At 57.0% G+C, this 24,000-nt stretch overlaps 1 protein-coding gene across 1 annotated transcript in view; it reads right to left on the bottom strand.

Moving 5' to 3' along the window:
• ARHGAP8 (Rho GTPase activating protein 8) overlaps positions 1–20,885 on the bottom strand; it is a 39,428-nt gene extending 18,543 nt beyond the window's left edge. The window contains 6 exon segments of the mRNA XM_028491473.1: positions 719–818; positions 2,975–3,061; positions 7,713–7,847; positions 12,449–12,483; positions 12,485–12,527; positions 20,785–20,885. Coding sequence (XP_028347274.1) covers positions 719–818; positions 2,975–3,061; positions 7,713–7,847; positions 12,449–12,483; positions 12,485–12,527; positions 20,785–20,870 — 486 coding nt within the window. The 5' untranslated portion in view covers positions 20,871–20,885.
• Between the last annotated feature and the right edge of the window lie 3,115 nt (positions 20,886–24,000).

Here is a 24,000-nt window from a genome sequence, read left to right as displayed (position 1 = left end):
GGTACATTAATTAATCACAGATATTATAATTAATATTGTAATTAATCACAAAAAGATAATAAAAATACTTTTAAACAACACTAGAAGCTAACAGTGAGCATCTGCCATCAGGCCCTGCTCTAAACATTCCACGCGTATTAAGTCAGTGAACTGTTATAGGGATAAAGCGACTTAAGTGGCATCGCCAGCCACAAGGGGAAACCAAGGCAGAGAGAGGTGGCATCTGTTGCCCAGGGTGACGGATGGTCGAGGGCAGCCCACAGGCAAGCCCGGGAGGTCTGGCTCCAGACCCACCACCCCACCTAGGCTGCCACGCTGCAACACAGCAAAAAGCGGGTGGTTTCTTCCCCAAGAACTTTACAGGCTTCTAGGAATCTTGGAGCTTTTCTAAGGTGAATAACAGCTCCAGTAAACAGAAGAACATCTGAACTATCTTCTTGGGCAGCAGGGTAACAAGGACTGGCTTTCTCGCTTCATCCGCTGCGGCACCAGCGTGCTGGTCCTGGTTAAACTAAACAGAAGAACAGAAGTCCACCTTCCCAGCAGGTGTGTGTCTGCAGCGCAGGCACCCAGGTGGGAAAGCGGGCAGGGAATTCTAGTGAAATGAAACGAGCTCTCTGGCCACAAAAATCACTCCCCGTGTTAAACGGAAGCTGACTCAAGTCCACTGTTCCAGGAATTCTCTGAGTGGAGCCTGGAGATCCGAGAATCGCGTCACCCTCTCTTGGGACCACACGGCCAGGCTCTCTGGGATAAGGAAGGGCTCAGACCCCTGGCGGGGCAGCCCTCGGACCTCGACTGCACCACCTCCTAAGAAGCTTCAGTTCCGGAAGGAGATCGGACTTAAGCCTTCCGCAGCTTTCCGATCTGGCCTGAGGGTTGCAGCAGGATTTATTAACAGGAAGAGCATCTCAGAGCTCCCCAGAAGCCCTTCCTCAAAGCGGGGATTCTGCGTAGCCTGGAAAATACACACCTGTGTGCATGTACAGGGCTCAGGGGTCTGCATGTTGAAGGGGGCAGTGGGGGGCACGGGGTTCCTCTGGTAAGTCCCTGCTCAAGTCCCAGAGCTGGCCCAGAGAGCGGAGGGGGCTCAGGAGGCAGCTTCGGGCCCTGGACAGCGATCTGGGGTCACAGAAGGGGGTGTGTGCGCACATGTGAGCGCGGGTACGTGTGTACTCGCTCGCTAAGTGAGAGGCGAGCGGGTTGATGAGACCCTGAGCGGTGCCAAGGTACGAATGCTGCAAGGGTGGCACGCGGAGAGGCCAGGTGCATGAGGGTCCTGTGGCCACTGCAACCTAACAGCTTAAAACGACACAAGCTTATCTTACAGGCTTGGGGGTCAGAACTCCAACACAGGTCTCACTTGAGTGTCCCAACCTCCCTCGTGCCCCCCTGGGGCCTCCTGCGCTGGGAGCCCCTCCCTCTGGCAGGCACAGGGCCGGAGCCGCTGTGAGAAAACCGCGTCTGTGGGCCTCGTTATCATGGCGTGGTGCTGTGCAAACAGTTTGTGCCAGGTGCATACAGTCAAAATGGAGGGAAAAGGGACTTCCCTGGTGGTGCAGTGGTTAAGAATCCACCTGCCGATGCAGGGGACACGGGTTCGAGCCCTGGTCCGGGAGGATCCCACATGCCGCGGAGCAACTAAGGCCGTGCGCCACAAATACCGAGCCTGCGCGCTAGAGCCCGCGAGCCACAGCTACTGGGCCCACGTGCCACAACTACTGAGCCTGCACCCTAGAGCCCATGATCCACAACAAAGACAAGCCACCGCAATGAGAAGCCCGCGCACCGCAACGAAGAGTAGCCCCCGCTCGCCGCAACTAGAGAAAGCCCGCGCACAGCAACGAAGACCCAACGCAGCCAAAAATAAATACATAAATAAATTTATTTTTTTAAAAAAAAGGGCTTCCCTGGTGGCGCAGTGGTTGAGAGTCCGCCTGCCGATGCAGGGGACACGGGTTCGTGCCCCGGTCCGGGAGGATCCCACACGCCGCGGAGCGGCTGGGCCCGTGAGCCGTGGCCGCTGGGCCTGCGCGTCCGGAGCCTGCGCTCCGCAACGGGAGAGGCCACAACAGCGAGAGGCCCGCGGACCACAAAAAAAATAAATGGAGGGAAAGAGGAGGTGCCGTGTGGCCCTGGCAGAGCCCCTGTGGCCTCACCACCCCCGCTGCTGCTTCCTGAGTCTGAGGAAGAAATCGTCCGGAGGAAAGAGTCAGGATGCGAAGGAGGCAGGTTGAAGCCACGGCTCGGGCTTTCTGTCGGGCGTGTGTGCGGAAGGGCCGACTCGGCGGGCGTGCGCTGCCCAAACTCGCTCGTCTCAAAGAGAGGACGACCGCTGACCAGCTCCCGGGAGGTGACCCCTACGCCCCTGGGATGTCCTGGCTGATGACAGCGTCTCTGTCCCTGGGCCTGGGGTTGTTTGTGCCAATGTGATTTAGGGCGGGGCCTTGGGCCACACCGTAGCCGTCTAAGTGACGGGACACAGGGCTCAGGCCAGCTTCCGGGGTGAACAACACCCCGCTCCAGACGCACGTCGTGGCCGGGGGACTGAGCCGGCCTGCGCGATGCCCCGGGCCCCCCGCAGAAGACGGGGCGCTGCGGGGACCAGGGCCCGGGCTGCCCGCGCGCCACCACGTGCCTTTCCCGGATTCTACCCGGATCCTGTCTCGGTAAAGACCAGAGCTGTGAGTGTGACAGCTTTCCCGAGTCCTGGGAGTCCTCGTGGGGAGTCCCTGAGCCTGGGGGTGGTCTCAGGACCCCCGACACAGGCGCACACATAAGGTGGGTGCTCAGGCCGTGGGGGGCTTTAAAGTACCAGGCGCAGGAGCGGGCCCTCCTGCTCATGACCATCAGCCCTGCGACCCGCCGTAGCCACGGGGTAGGCGGGAACCCAGAGACAGAACCTCCCCGGTGCCCGGACGGGGAAGGCCGGCCCCCTCCCCCCGGCCAGATCCCCACGGAGAGCGGCCCGTACCTGAGGAGGGGTTTGAGGATGTTCCACTGGACTTGGATGAAGCTGGTGGGGTGCGCGAACCAGAGGGCCTTCAAGTTCTTTTTGCACCTAAGGTGGGAGAGTGAGATGACGTCAGAGCACGAAGACACAGACGCACCCTGAGCTGAGTAACTGCGAAGCCGTGGCCTCCGCGGTGAGCCTCAGAACCTTCCGTGTCCTGACAGCCAGTTGAAGGACATAGAACCAGGAACAGAAGGAGAAATCAGGACCCCATGCCCGCCACTGGCAGTGCGCACAGCACTTTACAGTTTGCAAGGTGTACAGAGCCCCCACGTACAGGTGCTCACGCTGGGGCTGGGGGCAGGGACAAACTCAGCGGCAGCCTTGGCAACAGCTCCTCCTCTGTTGGGAATTGACCCCGGGCGACGGTGGAGCCACGGCCACCCCCCCCGCCCCCCCCACGCGACAGCGCTAGGCAGCCAGTTCAACGAGGCCCATCTTAGCTTGCTTCCCTCCCTCCTTCCTGAATAACTGAGTCCAGAGCCATCAGGCCAAGCCAAGAAGGCTGGCATCCACCCGGGCAGGAGGGAGGCAGTGGGCACGTCGGGGCCTGCTAGGGCCAGCAGGGGGCCGGTGACCTGGCAGGGAGGGAGTCCGTGTCCAAGGAGGGCGGAGGGCGTCCACACTGGGGTCAGCCGGGGACACCCTCAAGCCGGCTCTTCCCACTTACAAGAGCCGACAGTCAGAATTTCAGCAGTTTGGGGAGCCAGCTGTGAAAAAGAGCCGTTATTCAATGATATCAACGTACGGGACTTCCCTGGTGGCGCAGTGGTTAAGAAGCCACCTGCGGATGCAGGCGACACAGGTTTGAGCCCTGGCCAGGGAAGATCCCACGTGCCGCGGAGCGACTAAGCCCGTGCGCCACGACTACTGAAGCCTGCGCGCCTACAGCCCGTGCTCTGCAGCGAGAGAAGCCCACACACCGCAACGAAGAGCAGCCCCTGCCCTCTGCAACTGGAGAAAGCCCGCGCGCAGCAGCGAGGACCCAGCGCAGCCAAAACTAAATAAATAAATACATTTATTTTTAAAAAATAATAATATCAACTGACAATTAAGTAAATCATATGAAACACATAGGTCATAAATGTTCCAACCTCATCAATTCCCGATCACTTTACTACAGTTCCTATTCTCTGTGCTCCTGAGCTGTTTCGCCTGTTGCATCCAAGGGGTGGAGGGCCCCACTGAGGGGATGGCCACCCGTTTCCTCCCGGTCTCTGTCCAGTGGGGTCACGCTGGCTGCTCGGAACTGGCCACAGTGGCAGGAGTGACACCGTGGAAATCTGCAAACGTTACAAATCGGTCTCCCCAACCCCCCAGGGGCCGGTTAGTAAGCGAGACTGGGGAAGGGGGGTGGCAGGGAGTGGCAAAGCCCCAGCGAGAGGTGTCTGGGCCCGGGCAGGGTGAGGACGGTGGTGGCCGAGCACTGGAGCCAGAGGGCTGAGAGGGGACCCAACGTTCGCAGCCACGTGTGGGAGCAGGAAGGTGGCGGTGACGGCGGCCTGGCGCGGGCGTCAGCGCAGGGGACATGGGCAGGTGCTGTGCGGGGGCAGGGCAGCCCGAGCGGTAACAGAGCCTCAGTGAGTGAGAGGCGGCCACGCAGATTAGTCAAATGTGGGCCAAGTACGGGTAACGGGTGCCAGTCTCAGAGAAGAGACGTTCCAAATGCAGAAAGGGAGAAAACAGGAAGGAGCCCGCCCTGCAGGGCGGGACAGGGACTAGTATAGATGTCGGTGTGAACGCACAGGTACCAGTAGGAACAGGTAAGTGTGAACATGAAGACCGGTGTTGGTGTGTGTGCGTACGTATGTCTATGTAAGTATACACACTCACCCACGCCCGCACGTGCACACACACACCGACTGTCCATAGCCTGGGAGCCCTACTGCCCCGACAGCAGCTAACACGCTGCTTCCAGGGCCGGGTCCCTAGGAGCATCCTCCCCTAAGAGGAACCGGGGCCCCAGAGAAATGGCGGATTCCCAGGCTGGGTGAGGACCGTGTAAGATGTGCCTGGAGCATCTCGTCGTTCTAGAAAGTAAAGGCAGTGCCCGGAGGGATGGGGACGTGTCTGAGGGACACAGGAGCCAGGCTGGAGCCCACTTGGCCAAACTTGAACAATTTGAGCATTACGATAAACGTAGTCGTGGATTATAACCCATTGAATAAAATGGGAAATCACATGTCCATATTGACATAAATAAACCAGAAGGGAAAGCCCTTCCTTACAGTAAAATGCCAGTTAAGAGCCCCAACCACCGGTTGGCACCCAGCTTAGTAACACTTAAGCCAAGAAATGGCAATGGAGGCCACAGCTAGCACATGAAACTTTGATGAGGAGCAGGATATTTATATAGGCTCAAAGTATCTCCCAAAGGAATACTAATTAATTACAAAAAGAAAAGCTTGCGATTCGGAGGAGGGCAGTTGCAGTGACTTCCGGGTGGTCCAGGGACCCAGACCACAACTGCCACAAAGTCCATCCCTACGGGAAGGTGGCCTCCCTCAGGCGCCACCCATGGCAGGAGCTCCTTAGCAAAGGCGAGCACTCCTGGAAGGGGGTCACGGACATTCCCGTGTGGATGGTTCTCTCTTAAAGGAGCAACCTGGCAGAACAGTCAATGAGAACAGAAGATGAGAGGTCGACAGCAGAGAGAACAGAAAAGGATGCAGGAAACCCACCGGGGTGCAGTGATGGCGGATGGAAAATCCTTGCTGTATACAGCTCATCAAATTCGATTTGGAGCGCCGCTTACATACCTTCAGTGATGGGGAACTCACTGCCTCCAGCAGATACTTCACTGTTAGGTGGTTTTGAAGCCTAGGATGCCCCTCCTTTTGGCTTCCATCAAGCCAAGGTCTGTAATCCTACCCCGGCCCCCAGACCACCTTTGAGGGGTGTGGGAGAGACACAGAACAAGTTTGCCTCCTTCCATTTGAAAATGTAACTGTTTCAGCTCCAGACAGGGCTACATACACATATCCTTCTGCTGTCAGGCTGAGCTTCTGGAAAGGGCCACCTTGAACATGTCACTTGCTTTTCCTCAGGAACCTTGCTTGGCTCCCCACTGCCTCCCAAACAAAGCCTGGCCTCCTTAGCACGCCCCCTGCCCCTTGCCGCCTCCCTCCATGGTTCCCCGTGTGAACCCTCCAGTCCAGCCCTCCCACCCACAGAGCCTCAGCCCACCTTCCTCTTTCTTGTGTCTGCCACCTAGCAACGGCCTGCCCATCACTCTAGGGGCCACTCAAAGGCTGCCTCCGCCATGCAGCCTCTCTGATTGTCCCAGCTGGAAGGTTGGTACTCACTGCTGGCTCCACCTCTCTCCTCCATCCTCCCGTCCAACATTTAATGAGAGGCTGCCACGTGCAGACCCTTTTCCACGGACGGGGGATGCAGAGATGGGTCAGGGGGTTGCAGCCAGACACAGGAGGCAGACTTGTTCACAAACGCACTGTTTTGCAGATACGTTGTCTGCTCAGGGACAGTGAGGCGGCAGGGGAGGGGCCACTGATTCTCCTGGGACAACCCAGGAAGGCTTCATGGGGGAGGCCAGAGCCGGGGCCTGGTCGTCTCTCACTGCCCCGCAGGGCCAGCCCATACAGTGCCAGATACATGACTGCAAAGCGAAGCAACAAAACTTTCCCTACGACAGAGGACAGAAAACCAAGAAATTCCTCTAAAGGTTTGATCGACGGTGACAGCAGGACCCGAAAGGCAGTCAGGAGGCAGGGCTTTGGGAAATCAGGCGCCGCCTGCCACTGTTTCACTGACTCAAATGTCTGTTAGGAAGATTTCCCGTACAGGTTTGAAAGGACTTGGAAGAAGGAAAAGCCAGAGGCATCCAGGATTTCAACATTAACGCCCAGCAGGGCCACCTGTTAGCCAAATACACTGCAAAGTTGACTGCCATGCAAGACGTCACTCGGGAAAAACCCCACCAGCTCCAGGCTGTCCCCAGGTGGTTCGGAGAGAGTAGGAGGGGGGACGGGGTCTCGGCTGAGGTCCCAGGCCTGCTGCACATCTGCTGAGGGACCTGGGGGAGACACCTGCCGCCTGGGGCCCGTGTATCCTCATCTGTAACACGTGTGTCCACCTCACTGACACGAGACACCAGAAAGCCCCTTGCAAACTGTACAGCGCTGCGCAGGTGTTAAGGTCCTTGAAGGACAGTGTACTGTTGTATTTCTCTGCCAACAAGTCACTGGGTCAGGGTCAGTAATTTAGGGTACCTGAGCCCAGTCCAGCCTGCGCCTGCTTTTGTACAGCCCACGAGCTGAGAATGGCTTTACATTTTTAATGGTTGAAAAAAATTGAAAGAAAATATTTCATGATCTGTGAAAATGGCATGACATTCACATGGCAGTGTCCATAAATAAATAGTTCCGCCTATCTGTTTATGCATGGTCTTCGGCTGCTTCCAGACGTTACGGCAGAGTCGAGAGGTGGCGACAGAGACGCAGTGGTCCCCAAAGCCGAGACGCTGACTGTCTCGCCCTTTCTGAACGTGTGTGCCCGCCCTGCCCCAGATGAAAACGGTGGACAGAGGCCCCTGGCCCTGAAGGGCGGTCAACTTAACACCCCTCCTGGCCCCGGTATCCCGCCCTCCCCCAGTGCACAGCCGTGACCCCTCCTGTCACCTGAGCCTCCCCCTCACTCAGCCTGCACCCTGATGTCCCCCGCAAAGCTGGAGGGCACCCACCTCCTGTCAAACTCTCTGCAGGCGCTCTGGAGCCAGCCCAGGGACGGCTTGTTCTGGCTGTTCAGCCCATAGTGGAAGCAGACAACGGTGTAAGCGCTCTCCACGTACTGGTCCAGCGTGTACTTCGAATACCTGGGCCCAAAGCACAGGACGCAGTTATGAAAACCTCACCATCGCTGAAACCAAATATGCCTTCCCCACAGTGGAAACTATGGTCACCCAGCGGGTGCCAGCGCCAGGCCATTTGGGGACATGTCCAGGGCAACACTCAGAATCCACATGCAGGGGGGCCCAGCCCTCATTTCTTAGGTGACAACTGAGGCTCAGAGACATTAAGTAACTTACGTAAGGTCACACAGCCAGTGAGTGGATGTGGTAGCCTGAATACGGCCCCCAAAAGACATCCTCGTCAAATCCCCGGAACCCATGAATGTGGCCTTACTTGGAAAAGTGTCTTAGTAGATGTGATTAAGATAAGGATCTTGAGAGGAGGAGTTTATCCTGGATCATACAGGAGGGCGCGGACTGCAATCACTCGTATCCTGAGAAGATGGCTGTAAGGAGTGCAAGTCGCGGAGGGGAGACGGCCACGTGAAGACAGAGGCAGAGCACAGAGTGATGCGGCCACCAGCCCGGGAGGGTGAAGGGTGGCCGACAGCCACCAGAAGCTAGAAGGGGCAAGGAAGGCTCCTCCCCTGGAGGCGGAGCTCCCCCTAGGACTGCAGGCCTGAGGACACCTTGCTTTCAGACTCCTGGCCCCCAGGACCGTGGGAGAATAAGTCTGTTGTTTCACGGCACCCAGTTTTGGGTAACTTATTATAACGGCCACAGGAAACTAACACAGAGGATGAACTGGGATTCAAACCCGGGACTAACTCAGTCCCTCCGCCTCTGACTCCCTGCTGTTCTGCTGGATTTCTAGAAGCAAGCAATCCCTTCTTTCCAGATTAGCTAACATTTATTTTTACTGGAAAGCAGGTCCTGGCTCTGCTCGGCTTCTGTCATTTGACCTCACAGGATAAGCTCTACAAATCCAGTGATCACTTCTCAGGGCTGCAGAGCCCTGCTCCTCCCCGGCCACGCCTACGTGACCCGCTTAAAAAGGCTTCGCGGGCCACCTGTAGATGAGCTGCAGAAGGGCCATCCCTGACCCCATCAGCACTCTGGCTCCCGAGCTCCAGCTGCTCCGGCCAAGTTCTCGCATGTCACGTCGCCCGAGTCATTCATTACCTAGAAGCCCATCCGGTAATTAATCCGGCCTGGCGCTCCAGGAATTCAGGCCTGGCTTCTCCAAGTCTGTGGTGGGACCACAGCTGCCTTCACCGAGAGCCGTGCAAACGCGGCCCGCCGGAGCTCTGGGGTCCACGGTGTGGGCTGGGTGCTCGGGTGGACAAGAACCCCAGTACTGCTTGAGGAGAAGACCCCAGAAGCCTCCGCCGTCTGCCAGCATTCGGCCGCCCGCACGGCCGGGACAACGCAGTGGGATCTTTCCCTTGCTCAAAAGGAAGACGTCAGCGTCTACTTCGCTGCTGTGATTTCTAAACAACATCAGAGTACCCTCCACCCAAAGCGCTGACTATGTGACCTGCAGGCCCTTTGCACGTATTTACCCATTCATTTAATCCTCACAACCACCCCCATGAGGCAGGTACAAACATGCCCATTTTACAGAGGAGTCAGCTGAGGCTGGCAGAGGAGAACCAGTAAGGGGCAGAGCCAGGGTCCAAAGGGAGCAGCCTGGCTCCGGAGTTCACCCTCTGACCCACACTGTCCTGCCCCCAGAAAGCCACGTAGCCCCAGCCATCATCGGCTTTGATGTAAAAATGGCGCAATGCTGACCTCACACAGTACGTGGTTCGGGTTCAGCGAGATGTGGAAGCAACTTCAATGCCCAGGCTCACCCGGGCGCAGGTCCTTTGGCCCAAGCCCTTGGGGCACAATTCACTGAGCCCATCCTTCCCCGGACGGAGCCCAGATGGAGATCTCTGAGTTCACACAGAGAGTCCTTGAGCCGTTGAGAACGCCTCCTCATTCCTGAAAGGACGGTCGCTCTTGCACTTCTCAACTTTTTCAAGAAAGGAGAAATAGGAAGATGTCCTTGCCCGGCTCCCTTACCCACACTGGACACTTGTGGTGAAAGCAGGCACCTCTCCCCTGCCCCCGGGTTCTGCCCACAACGGGCCGAGTTCTTCTTGGGATCTCAACATGTCTGCGTGCGTGCTCAGCCTAGGAAGTCAGGAACTAAATCAACTGGTTGAGCTTCAAGGACAAGGACTGGTTTCTTCACCCACCTCAGAAGTAGGAGCGCACATCTGGCCGCAGGAGAGCCACCCACTTGGATGGGGAGAGGGAGGATGGTGTCCATGGTGTCACTTTTTCCCCGAGAAGCCGTGGAAAAGACTAAGCATTAGGGCTCATCCTATCGCAGCCGAGAAGCCCACAGAGCACCTCTGAGTCAAGTGGAATCAGGTGCTCCTTCCTTCCGGCAGACGCCTTCCGGCGCTAGGTGAGGAGAGACCCGCTTGATAGCAGCCCTTCATGTCAATGCCCTTGGGCAGTGAACAACCTACACAACCGTTCACAGCGGCCATGCTTACCACTTCCATCTGGTGGTGAAGGTTTCTGAGGCCGGAGCCTGGAAAGAGCGCAATGTATCAGTTGTTGTCAGAGGTACTTTTTCTTGGATTGAGGTGAAATTCTTAACATTAACCATCTTAGAGCGAACAATTCAGTGACATTTGGTACATTCGCAACATTGTGCGATCACGACCTCCATCCGGTTCCAAAACGTCCTCATTGCCCCAAAGACAGCCCATACCCGTTAGGCAAACATTCCTCCTTCTCTGCCACTGCCAGTAACCCCACCTGCTTTCTGTCTGTCGGGGGTACTTCTGTCTTTATAAGAAAACAGATCCTCGACTCATCCCTGGCCCAGCAGTGGTACCCTCGGTGAGAGCTGACCCACAGGCCACGGATTATTTGAGGCCGCAAAAGGAATAATCTGGCAATGGAACGCGCCCAATCTCAGAGGACCGCAGGGTACGAATTCTCCGGGATCGGGCGTCCTCTGTCCTGTGTGCTCCGTAAACACAGAGTGGGCCGAGAGCAGTGTCAGCTGCTCAGAAGGTGGCGGGGAGCGCCTCCGGGGAGGGCAGCTCACCGGCCGGGGTAACGGGCTGCCCGGGATTCCGGCTCACCTCGCGAATTCCGCGGCCAAGCCCATCACGCGGCCGCAGAAGCGGCTAAAGACCCTCTGGGCACCCGCTGCCGGCAAGGCTCTTGCTGTCGCCATTCTATCTGCAGCAGCTCTTGGAAGATTCTTTAACAAACTAGGTCGGATGCCTGGGTCAGGGGTAGTCTCATGAAACAAGCAGCCCAAAGGCTTCCAGATGCTCCTATGATCCAACTGTGCCTTTGTTCGCTCTGAGCTGCGGGCCCCAGGCCACGGCCGCTGGGCACCACGCTGCGGGTGGACAAGCGGGGCTTCCGCGGTCGAGAGGGAAGGGGGCCCGGGAGCAGCCCCGGCCGAGCCCCCGGCGCTGTGGTCCCCGAGCCGGCCCAGCAGCGGGTGACTCTGCCCCCGGCCAGCCTTCCCTCCTCTCTGTCCCTCACCGGGGGACACAAACATTCCCAGGCACGCCCAGACGCGGGCTGGGGTCAGGCTGCTTGAGTGAAACGCAGCCGGCACGCTGTCGGGGACCACAGTCCGAGGCCCGGAGCACCCACACGAGCCCCCCGGGCGCAAGGGTGTCCCAAGCGTGGGACGCGAGCCCCCCGGGCGCAAGGGTGTCCCAAGCGTGGGACGCGAGCCCCCCGGGCGCAAGGGTGTCCCAAGCGTGGGACGCGAGCCCCCCGGGCGCCTGGCCCCTGCAGGTAACCTGAGCGAGGGCTCGACCCCCAGCAAGAGCTGCTGGGCGGGAGGGCACTTCGCTTGACGTCAAGCAGCCTCGGTGGCCCTGGACCAGGAGCTGCCCTCCTCCCCAGGCCAAGCTTGTCACCAGACCCGAGGCCGCCCGCTTAACCGGGTGACTCTGGGCCGCAGTCGGGACTTCGCCAGCTCTCAGGACACCCGAGGGACCCGGCCAGGGAGGGGGCCCCGCGAGCAGCGTGGCCGCACAAGAGCGTGCAGCCCCAGCAGAGGGGGGCGGGAGGGAGGCGGGTGAGGGCAGCTGAGGCCACGGCAGGGCAGTGGGAGGCGCAGCCTTCCGAGCAGCAGGAAATGACGCAAGTGCAGAGGGCGGCCTGTGCGGCTCTGGGAGGGAGGCCGTGAGGGAGGCAGGGGGAGGCCTCACGGGGCCCTGAGGGAGCTCCCTGGTGGCCGAGTGGTTAAGAGTCCAGGCTTTCACTGCCGCGGCCAGGGATTCAATCCCTGGTTGGGGACCTGAGATCCCGCGAGCCGCATGGCGAGACCAAATAAATCAATGAATTAAAAAATAAAAGGGCCCTGAGTCCAGAGCTCAAGTCTGTGGACCTAAAGCCACCCGAGGCCAGGGGGGAAGACGTCAGTCCTGCGGGTGGGACTGGTGACCTGGCACTGACGTGACATCCACCTGGGGACCTGCTGGCCAGTCTGTCTGTGAGCCTTTGACCTGGCACGTCCGCTCTGCGCCGAGAGCGACGGAGAGGCACCTGCACAGGGAGGGGGGACACGCACGGGAGTGGGGTGGGGAGGGCGGCCTACGGAGGGGGTGTGTGCAAGGCGGGGGCGTGGAGGGGGCACAGGGCAGACTTAGCCCAGCAGCCGCCTGTGGTTGAGCTCGCGAGAGGCGGGGCATCCGGCAGCGGCAGAGCGCGACGACTCGTCTTCCGAGGCGGACGGCCCGCGAGCCCTGGTCCCGCCCCGACACCCGAGGCTGCTGTCTCTTGCCACAGCTGGGGGCCATCCCCAAAACCAGCAGCCTCTGGACCAGCCCACCTGAGCCAAGAGGCACGGGAGGCTGAGGGGAGGCGCTGGCGGCACCTGCCCGACGGGCACCTACGACCTGACGCTCTGGGTACCTTAGCCGAGGTCACCTTCACCACCACCTGCATCCCCAGAGCACACGCTGGCTGCCGTCCAGCAATCGTTTACTGATTGACGGAAGGACTGGTTATAGGAAGAGTATCAGAGCCCGGAGAAAATAGAAGGGTGCCCCTCCAGAAGTGTACGCGATTCTGAACTCACTTTAACTTGCAGTGAACAAGCATTTACGACTGTTCTCAGACCTTTACTTAAAATGAGAAGAACGACAGCAGGGCACCCTCGTCGCCGGCCGGCTCTGAAGGGCGGGTCAAGGTCACACACGTGTGCGCACACCCACACACATCACGTGCCCTCGGAGTCCCGCCTGCTGCCCGGCCAGGACAGCTGTTTGTTATGTATGACACGTCGGCTTCTCCCCGGAGCCTGCAGGCCACTGGAACGTTCGGAATTTGACAGTCGTTTCGGTTTCCAAAGACAGCGGCCTTTTCACAGGTTCCTTGAGAATTCTGGTCATGGTTTCTGTTTGTTTAGAAAGCTCCTGTTGAAAGTTCTGCCCTGGAACCCACACATTGATCTGCTTCCCTTGCCAGATGGGCATTTTCGGGCACAAAAACCTTCCCTGGAAGTACAAAGTGTTTTCCAAACAGTGTTTCTACCGTCTTGGAGGCCAGGGCTCCACGGCTCACCTGAGCCCGTGCTCATCTGCGAGAGGGAAGGGAAAAGGACGACTTCGCTTCTGAAGATATGAATTATTTGTGCAGCTACTGAAGGAACATGAAACTGAATGCCCCGGGGGCTGAAAGGGAAGCCAACATCCACGTAGAAATGTCGAAAACAAAAAAACGAGGAGCGTTTTTAGCACTGGGCCAAGTGGAGAGTCTCGGGGACGTGCGGAGTGGTTTGGTGAACGGAAGACCAGCTCTGGAGCGAAAAGACCAGGTATGGCCCCTGCCTGGCCCCATGGTCCAGGGGAAGGGACAGGGACGGCGTGGGGGGAGTGTCTGCCCAGCTCTGCAAGCCCCTCTCGGAGAAGCAGCCAGGGCTCTATCAGCCACGTCCACACCTGCAGTGACTTCACAGGTGGGGCCGTCGTCCGCCCCAGGCCGGCCCTCACTGCAGACAGCAGCTATGTGTCGGGGGTCCCCAGGCCACCCTGCTTCTGACCAGCTGCCTACGGATTCGGAGCTTCTCACCACCCCCCTCACAACCGATAATTCATCGGCTCACAGAACTCAGGAAAGCGCTGTACTTACAATTAGTTTTATTATAAAGAATACAAATCAGGACCCGGCAAGAAGGGAGATACACAGGGGAGTCGGGTGGGGGGGTCGCAGGTCCCGGCCATGGAACCTGTGTGCCCTCTCCCCATGCAGTCAGGACATCGACCACACGCCATTAGCACCAAACTGCTCCACTGAGCCGCTGTGTCCAGCGCAATTGTTGGGGTTTCATTACATAGGCATGACTGGCCGAATCACGATCCAATCAATTGGCAGCAACCCATGCATCCACCCATGCATCCATCCGTCCATCCATCCGTCCGTCCGTCCATCCATCCATCCATCCATCCACCCACCCATCCATCCATCCACACGTCCATCCATCCATCCACCCATCCACCCATCCATCCACACGTCCATCCATCCATCCACAAGTCCATCCATCCATCCACTCATCCATCCATCCATCCACATGTCCATCCATCCATCCATCCATCCATCCATCCATCCATCCATCCACACGTCCAACCATCCATCCATCCATCCATCCATCCACACCTCCATCCATCTGTCCGTCCATCCATCCACATGTCCATCCATCCATCCATCCATCCATCCATCTATCCACACGTCCATCCATCCATCCATCCGTCCATCCGTCCATCTATCCACACGTCCATCCATCCATCCATCCATCCATCCGTCCATCCATCCACACGTCCATCCATCCATGCACACGTCCATCCATCCACTCATCCATCCATCCATCGATCCGTCCGTCCATCCATCCATCCATCCACACATCCATCCATCCATTCTATCCATGGGTACTGCTGATTAAATCGTCGAGCTGGTTTACTGAGCTTGGTCTCCAGTGCCCCCAAGGCCACAAAGCCCCAACCCTCTAGTCACATGGGGGGGTCTCTCCCGCACAGAAGCGCCACCCGGAGTCGTCTCATGAGCATAACTATCTAGGGGTCCTGCACGAGTCACCCCCTAACATAAACTATCACGAATCACGAAGATACTCCTATCACTTGGGAAATTCCAAGGATTGAGAGGCTACCTCCTGGGAACTGGGACAAAGGCCAGACACATTCTTTACTGCAGTGTCCCATGACCCTGCACCCCAGCCCACTGTCCGCTGTGCCAGAGGCGCCTCCTCCCACCAGGCTGGAGATGCAGGGAGAAGCAGCAGGGACCAGGGCCTCGGATGGGGCCCACCGCCGACACGACACACCACCCAGCTTCGGGGCCCAAACGGGAGACGGTGCTGGGAAGGAGGGAACGGGACTACTGGGACGAGGAGGGCTAGTGACCCTGGGGAGCCCGCAAGGAGGGTCAGGGACACGATCGGGGGCTCACTGGAAGGCCCGCCCAGATGCCAGCTGGAGGACGGCCAACAGCAGGATGTCCCGAGGGGAGGCTGCCCGGTGGAAGGAAGTGGGGGGAGGCAGACAGAGACCTGCAGGCCAGCGACGGGGGGTGGGGAGCCAGAAGGCCCCCGCGGAGAGCTTGGGTGGCCGGGCCACTCACTGGGGAGGGACCACAGGAGGAGGTGGGGGGCACCGGGGGGGCTGTGGGCACGGGCTGGGGCTCCACCACGGACCCCTCAGGGAGGTGATGATGGCGTGGCGGTGGGCGAGGCCCGGGAGGCCAGTGGGTATGGAGAGCAGCTGCCCGGTGCGGTGGGTCGCAGGGAAGAGTGAGGTTCACTCACCGAAACCACCCAGCCTCCATCCTCTCAGCGTCCTGCTGGCCGCGGTCGAGTGCCCCTGCCCTCAGGCGGGCACCTGAGAAGAGGCGGGAAGCTGAATGCCCACACCCCGTGGCAGTGAGAGAGTCGGGAACAGAGCAGCCCAGCGCCCCAGGGACATGGAGGACCCAGGGAGGCGTGGAGAGCCTCACAGAGATGGGGGGACGGGCACGGGGGCATGATGCCCCCGCCAGTGAGGGCCAAGGGTGAGTAGCAGGAAATTCCCAACCAGAAGTCTCTCGTCAGGCTCTCAGAAAACCCGGGGAACCCGGTGTCCAAGAATGAGATCCCTCTGGCTAACGCCAGGACATAGTGGGTCTCCAGCAGAGGTCAGGGCCCTCCCCATACACTCGGGCCCCACTTCCCTCCCACCCACAGTTTCTCAGTTTGCCAGTGGCGGAGGGAGAGGCACCTCAGACCTACTGCTGATGAGGGGGCCCTGTGCTGGCCAGGCGAGGGGACGTGCTCCTGCCCAGAGAATGGAAGGGGTGTGGAAACAAGGGCAAAACTGGCAGGTAAGGGTCAGAATGATGAATTCCCCCCCGAGGAGTCTGGACTCAGTTCAGCCAGTAATGGGGTAAGAGGGGCTCTGGCCAGGCTGTGGGCCCCTCCTGCCCTGCCATCTGCAAACGAAAGTAGGGAGGATCCCTGGGCGGAGCACAGCATGTGCAAAGGCACTGAGGCAGGGACGTACAGGATGCAAGCCCAGCGCCCACGTCGGGCCTGGTTCCTTTCCCCTATGAGCATCCTGTTTACAAAAAACACTGATTTCATTCGATAAACACTTACTGAACACATACTGTTTGCAAGGTCTATCCACTTGCACGAGGCTGAGCTATGAAGGTCAGCTACTCTTGAAGGCATTTTACCTCCCCCAAAACTGAAAGGGCAACTCACAGCATTTTCCTTTCACATCAACAGATTTCTAAATGTCCTGCCAAACTAATATCACAGCATTATTCAGATTCGACAAACTTTTATGCAGCTTGGAACAAGTGCCACGGTGGGTACATTGGGTTCCTTATGCTGTTCTCTCTACCTCTGATGCATTTGAAAATTTCCATTAAAAAAAGTGAAAAGGGAGGGAGGGAGAGAGGAAGAGCCAAGGCTGGGTGCTCTGCCCATCGGGACAGAACCCCTGCCCCGCGCGCCAGCCGGGCAGCCCTGGACCAGCCTCTCTGCTCATCTACAACGTGTGGATAAGAGAACTGACTTCTCGGGGAGCAGGAAGGACTAAATCCACAGCTTGAATAAAGCCATGCAGAGCTGGCACACAGCAGATGCTCAATCAATGTGACCCGTTACCACGTGTCCGGCCGGACGGTGGGTGCTTCCAGGTGTGCTGTTTCATTCGCGGGTGAGGAAGTCGAGGCCCAGAGAAGCCAAGTGAGCCACCGGCTGGCTTCAAGGGCAGCATCCCCAGCCCGGCCTCCACGGCCTCCTCTGCCCCTGGGACCCCATGTTCCGGGTGGGGAGGCCTTCGCGCTCCCGCAGCCCCTGCGTTGAGGCCTCCTCCGCAGCCATGAGGAGTCCCGGGACCCCCAGCCCTTCCGCTCACTGAGCAGTCGCTGGGCATCTGCATTAACAACATCCGTCAAGATGAGTAGATACCCTTGCTGCTCTCTGGCAACACAGGCCAGTGTATCGAAACGGGCTTCAAGATGATGATATATGGGGGAAATGAAAACTATCAATAAAATGCAAATTCTACAAGGCATCGGTTTAACTCACGACCCCTTCTTCTCCCCTCCCTGTTTGCAACACGACATTGTTCACTGTCTCCGAGACAGGAGAAGCCCTGTTTATGCATGAAGAAATGATTCCCTGAGCTGAGACCCGTGACACGCCCACCACCATCCATCATCGGCTCCGAGAGTGAAGGACGATTAAAACGCGTAATAAAGGCATCAGCGATCTCACTGGGACTAATGTGGGAGTTTGTTTAGGTTTTTATTTTAAGGTTGCTACCTGTCTTTTGCAGGAGTGAAAGGGGATTTGAAGACTCGTTTTGTCTGTGTCCTGCAGGAAATCCCAGCTGGGGTCTGCACGGTTGTGAGGGAAGCTCTGGCTGTGAAGGTGGTGACTTGTCAGTCACCCAGCAGGACCAGGTCCGGCATGTCCCTCTGTTCTCTCTTCTCTGCCACTTGCCTCTAAGATTATACCTCCCGCCGCCTCCGATCCTGGGGCGGAACTTGCCCCTGCCCACGCTGCTTTCCAACATCTAATGTGCCTCTGAGCTCAGAGCCCCGGACCCAGACTGGAGCTTCAGAAGATGACCACCACTCTTTAAAATATTTTTTATTTTTTATTTTATTTTTTGGCTGTGCCGCATGGCTTGCAGGATTTTAGTTCCCTGACCAGGGATTGAACCCAGGCCCTCGGCAGTGAGAGCGCAGAGCCCTAACCACTGGACCGCCAGGGAATTCTCTAAAATATTTAAATCAACACTATCTTTTTAATTAATTTATTTATTTTTGGCTGCGTTGGGTCTTCGTTGCTGCGCGCGGGCTTTCTCTAGTTGCGGCGAGCGGGGGCTGCTCTTCGTTGCGGTGCGCGGGCTTCTCATTGCAGTGGCTTCTCTTGTTGCGGAGCACGGGCTCTAGGCGCGCGGGCTCAGTTGTTGTGGCTCACGGGCTTCAGGAGTTGTGGCTCACGGGCTCTGGAGCGCAGGCTCAGTAGTTGTGGCGCGCGGGCTTAGTTGCTCTGCGGCATGTGGGATCTTCCCGGACCAGGGCTCGAACCTGTGTCCCCTGCATTGGCAAGCGGATTCTTAACCACTGTGCCACCAGGGAAGTCCCAACACTATCTTAAGAATTAAAATTCTACAAAGTTTCCATCTGGCCAAATACACAGTCCCTTAAGGTAATAATGAGAGATCATCCAACATTACTTTTTGATAAGAGTCTTTGGCTCTGGCCATGGTCCTGATGTTGAGCCCTGGGGGAGGCAGCACCCGGGAGAAGCCCTTGGTGGGGAGGGACGCCTGGGTACACCTGAAGTGGACGCCTGGGGGGGCGGGGTTCCGGGATTGGCACATGCCACCTCCTGGAGGAGAAGGAAAAAGGGTTCCAGGTCCTGAACCGTTCCCTAGGCCGCTGGCCACACAGGAGTGTGAACCTGAGTTAGGGCCGAGGGGACAAACCCGGACACCAAGGTGAGGCCCAGGAGGAGGGGGGTAGAGGACTGGCCCTCAGGGAGGGAACCCCGGGGTCTGCTCTCACCATGTGCTCCGACTGGAAAAGCCACAGGCCTACCCATACTCGGAGTGGGATTTACACCACATACGTCCTGGTCTCCAGCTTGCAGAGGGCAGATCTTGGGACTTCTCAGCCTCCATAATTGCATGAGAGCCAATTCCTATGAGAAATCTCCTCGGATACATACCTCTCCATAGCCTACTGGTTGTTTCTCTAGGGAACGCTGACTAACACGCTGCACATGTGAGAAGCGTGCCTGGAGTGGCCCTGAGTCCTCAGGATGAATTAAAGCGATGCAACAGACTCCCCTCTGGATTGACATGTATACACTAATACGTATAAAATAGATAACTCATAAGAACCTGCTGTACAAAAAATAATTGAACTAAAATTTTTAAAAAAATAGACTCCCCTCTGGATTGACATATATACACTAATACGTATAAGATAGATAACTCATGAGAACCTGCTGTATAAAAAATAAATGAAATAAAATTTAAAAAAAGATAGACTCCCCTCTGGATTGACATATATACACTACTACGTATAAGACAGATAACTCATGAGAACCTGCTGTACAAAAAATAAATGAAATAAAATTTAAAAAAAAATAGACTCCCCTCTGGATTGACATATATACACTACTATGTATAAGATAGATAACTCATGAGAACCTGCTGTACGAAAAATAAATGAAATAAAATTTTTAAAAAAAATAGACTCCCCTCTGGATTGACATATATACACTAATACGTATAAGATAGATAACTCATGAGAACCTGCTGTATAAAAAATAAATGAAATAAAATTTAAAAAAAGATAGACTCCCCTCTGGATTGACATATATACACTACTACGTATAAGATAGATAACTCATGAGAACCTGCTGTACGAAAAATAAATGAAATAAAATTTTTAAAAAAAATAGACTCCCCTCTGGATTGACATATATACACTACTACGTATAAGACAGATAACTCATGAGAACCTGCTGTACAAAAAATAAATGAAATAAAATTTTAAAAAAAATAGACTCCCCTCTGGATTGACATATATACACTACTACGTATAAGATAGATAACTCATGAGAACCTGCTGTACAGAAAATAAATGAACTAAAATTTTTAAAAAGAGATACTCCGCTCCGGCCGCTGCTGGGCGTGGCGCCGCTGCCTTCCGAGTGTTGTTTTGATGAGAAGCAGACTAACAGTCCTGGGTTAGCCAAGCAGCCCATTTAATCCTGGCCTGCACTCCAGCTCTTTAAAGATGCTGCCCGGCGGCTACCCAGAGCACTTGGTGGTGCTCTAACAGCTGCGTCGTTCGCGTTTTCAAAACACTGGCAGGTACCTTTGTTCCTCTGTGCTTTTCACGCTATGGGCACAGCCAAGCTGGGGCGAGCGGCCCTCCTGAGCCCGCCACATGCCGCAGGGCCCTCAGGAAGACTGGCACCGCGGTGTTCCTGGGAGCCGGCCACCCAAAAAAATAGACTCCCCTCTGGATTGACATATATACACTACTACGTATAAGATAGATAACTCGTAAGAACCTGCTGTACGAAAAATAAATGAAATAAAATTTTTAAAAAGAGAGACTCCGCTCCGGCCGCTGCTGGGCGTGGCGCCGCTGCCTTCCGAGTGTTGTTTTGATGAGAAGCAGGCTAACAGTCCTGGGTTAGCCAAGCAGCCCATTTAATCCTGGCCTGCACTCGAGCTCTTTAAAGATGCTGCCCGGCGGCTACCCAGAGCACTTGGTGGTGCTCTAACAGCTGCGTCGTTCGCGTTTTCAAAACACTGGCAGGTACCTTTGTTCCTCTGTGCTTTTCACGCTATGGGCACAGCCAAGCTGGGGCGAGCGGCCCTCCTGAGCCCGCCACATGCCGCAGGGCCCTCAGGAAGACTGGCACCGCGGTGTTCCTGGGAGCCGGCCACCCAACTAGGACTCACCCGCCACCTGCAGGATGCCGTGTCGGGCCACGTCGTAGAAGGGGTAATTCATGCTCAGCACGGGGGCCGGGCCACCCATGGGCGCCACCGAGGGCCTTCTCGTGGCACCCAGTGCGGTGGCCTCCTCCTCATCTCTCTGCAGCTCTGCAGCAGACGACGAGGATCAGCGGAAGTAGCTGTATTTCCGAGGAAGGAGGAGAGCGAGGGAGCCCCCTGACGTCTTTTTACTGGACGTGCACCTTGCCTCTGCCGTGCACCCACTCTGTGCGCGCCTCCGCTCTGCACCCACTATGCACCTGCTCAGTACTCTGCACCGTGGAAGGAGAAAAATGAGACCCGAGAGCTGGAGTATCTTGCGCGCTGACAGCAGTGCAAACGGAGGCTCAGAGGGGAGAATGACTTGCCCGAGGTCACACTGCTCATCGGCAGTAAGGTGCGGACGTAAACTTGACTTCCCAGCTCCAAACCGTGACTCAGGGCCTTCTTGTAAGATGCCGACACTGGCAGCCGGTAGGAGGCCGTGGCTGGGGTCAAGGGAAGAAACCGGGGTCCCTGTGCTATGAGGCAGTAAGAAAAGGGCTGTCCAGGACATGGAAGCCACCTAAGTGTCCATCGACAGATGAATGGATAAAGAAGACGTGGCACATGGCGGGATAGGGAGGGTGGGAGGGAGACGCAAGAGGGAGGGGATATGGGGATATATGTATACGTATAGCTGATTCACCTTGTTATACAGCAGAAACTAACACACCACTGTAAAGCAATTATACCCAATAAAGATGTTAAAAAATAAATAAATATGTTTAGCTTAAGCAAAATAAGAGAAAAAGAAAAAAGAAAGAAAAAAGAAAAGGGCTATCTTCCAAAGTTTAATTTTAGTACAGGAGGTTCCTTTGTACAAAACAAATCCAGGTTCCTTCAGAAATGTTTTCAGGGACTTCCCTGGCGGTCCAGTGGTTACGTCTCCGCTGTCTCAATGCAGGGGGCGCAGGTTTGATCCCTGGTTGGGGAACTAAGATCCCGCATGCTGCGTGGAGTGGGCCCCCCAAAAAAAGAAAGAAAAAGAATGTTTTCGGTTGGAAAACGAACAGAAAATCCGAACTTCAGGTGAGGGTACACTTGGGCCCCCAGATAAACTGGGATGAACTGTATGACTCCAAAATTCACGTCTACCTGGAAACCCACAATGTGACCTCATTGGGAAACAGTGTCTTTGGAGATGAAATGAGTTAAGATGAGGTCACACTGGATTAGGGTGGGCCCTAGATCCAATGACATGTCCTTATACGAAGAGGAGAGGACACAGACACCCAGGGAGAAAGCCACTCGAAGATGGGGTCAGAGACTGGAGTGACACGGCCACAAGCCCAGGGGCACCTGGAGCTCCGGAAGCTGGAAGAGGCAGGAAGGATATCCTCCCCTGCAGCCTCCAGGGGGAGCACGGCCCTGCCGACACGTTGATTTTGGACTTTTAGCCTCCAGGACTGAGAGGGAATGCATTTCTATTGTCTTAAGGCTCCAAGTTAGTGGTACTATGTTCCAGCCGCCCCAGGAGACTGACACAGCAGACTGGCATCGAGTCAGAACAGCTGAGTTAGCGTCACCGGGGGGCATGACGGGGTGGGGTGAGGGGTTTGGGAGGAAGCACTGACTTTTCCTAACAAATTCTGAAGATGATCCTGATGCAAAGCCAGGTCTGAGACCTCCTGATTCAGACCCACACCCCATGCCAGAGGGACCCACCCACGACCCCAGGGTGGCCCATCTGTAGCTGGGGGGACAGGCCCAAGGGAGGCTGCCTCACGTGGTCTGCAGCCTGCCTCCGGTGGCCTCTCACCCACTGGTCCCAGGGCCACCCCCACTCCTTGGTGTCCCCTGAGCCCGTGAAGGCCCGGGGGGAGGGGTGGATGGGGCAAGGCCCTGGTTTATCAACAGCGTGACAGGTCCCAGAGCGGGACCAGCGTGGGAGGCTGCAGGGCACACCCCAGCCATCCAGTCCTCTAGCAATATGTACTGAGTATCCCCACGTGCAGGGGACCGTTTTAGACAGTAGGGACACAGCATGAAACACAGAGTCCCTGTGGTGGCGGAATAAAGGCCACGCACTGATGTCCACGTCCGGATCCCCAGAACCTGGGACCATGTGACCTTAGATGGCAAAAGAGACTTTGCAGGTGTGATTACGGTGAGGATCTGAGATGGGGAGATGACCTCCCGGAGCGCTCGAGGGAGTGCGGACCGGCCCAGCGAAACGCATTTCAGACGGTGTTGATTTAACCCGCTAACTCGGTGGGACGTTGTCACAGCGGCCCGAGGGGACGCGTGCACTTTGTCCTCAAGGGCGGCCTTCTGGTGGGGTTGGGAAACAGACAAGAGAGAAATGTCAGGCGTCAGGGACAAATGCTGACGAAAGATCAAGCTGCGTGAGGGGGCCGCAGTGGGGGCCGAGTGGGTCAGGTCTGAGTAGAGGCGGGAAGGAGGGGCAGCAGGGAGCCAGGCTGGAAGCTGCTGGAAGGGGAATCCAGGTGGAGGGAACCACGTGCAGAGGCCATGAGGTGGCCGCAGGGAGTCTCCGAGGAGAAACAGAGAAGCCGAGCGGGGACCTCTCATCCTGAGGGGCCGGAGCCGCTGGGGGCTTGGAGACAGCGAGGGGCACGTTCCATCCCCACTAGGGCCCCTGGGCAGCTGAGGGGAGGGCAGGCGGCAGAGGGCAGGGGGCTGGCCCCATCCCCCTCCCGTGCAGCCCACTGAGATGAGGGCTCGGACCAGGCGCTGTGCCCCAGGGTGGGGCGAGAGCAGGCATCCCCGAGGAGCTGTCGATGGACGGGCATAAAACGACAGGCGGGGCGAGGACTGAGTGTCCCAGAAAGAGGACAGGGTCCCCAGCGGGGTGAGCGTAACAGGTCACTGTGGCCAGAGGGAGAGCAGGGGTGAGCGGCCAGGGTGAGCCAGACCACGGGGCCCCGAAGCCATGGCGAGGAGCTGGGTTTTGTCCGGAGAGCCCAGGAGGCCACCGGGAGGGTCAACAGAGAGCTGGAGGGGGTGAGCAAATGCCAGGGACAGCCTCGCCCAGAGACAGAGCGGAGTGTGTGGACCAGGCTAGAGCCAGGCGAGGCCAGGCCGTGCTCTGGGGCTGGGCTGACCTCTGTCCACTGAGGGTCACCCACCTCTTTTTACAGGGTTAGATTTTTTGAGCCACATAAATATAT

The sequence above is a fragment of the Physeter macrocephalus genome, chromosome 6, assembly GCF_002837175.3.
Source record: "Physeter macrocephalus isolate SW-GA chromosome 6, ASM283717v5, whole genome shotgun sequence".
NCBI classification, from domain to species: domain Eukaryota; kingdom Metazoa; phylum Chordata; class Mammalia; order Artiodactyla; family Physeteridae; genus Physeter; species Physeter macrocephalus.
Note: the sequence above shows the minus strand (reverse complement) of the source record. Positions and strands in the feature narration are given on the sequence as shown.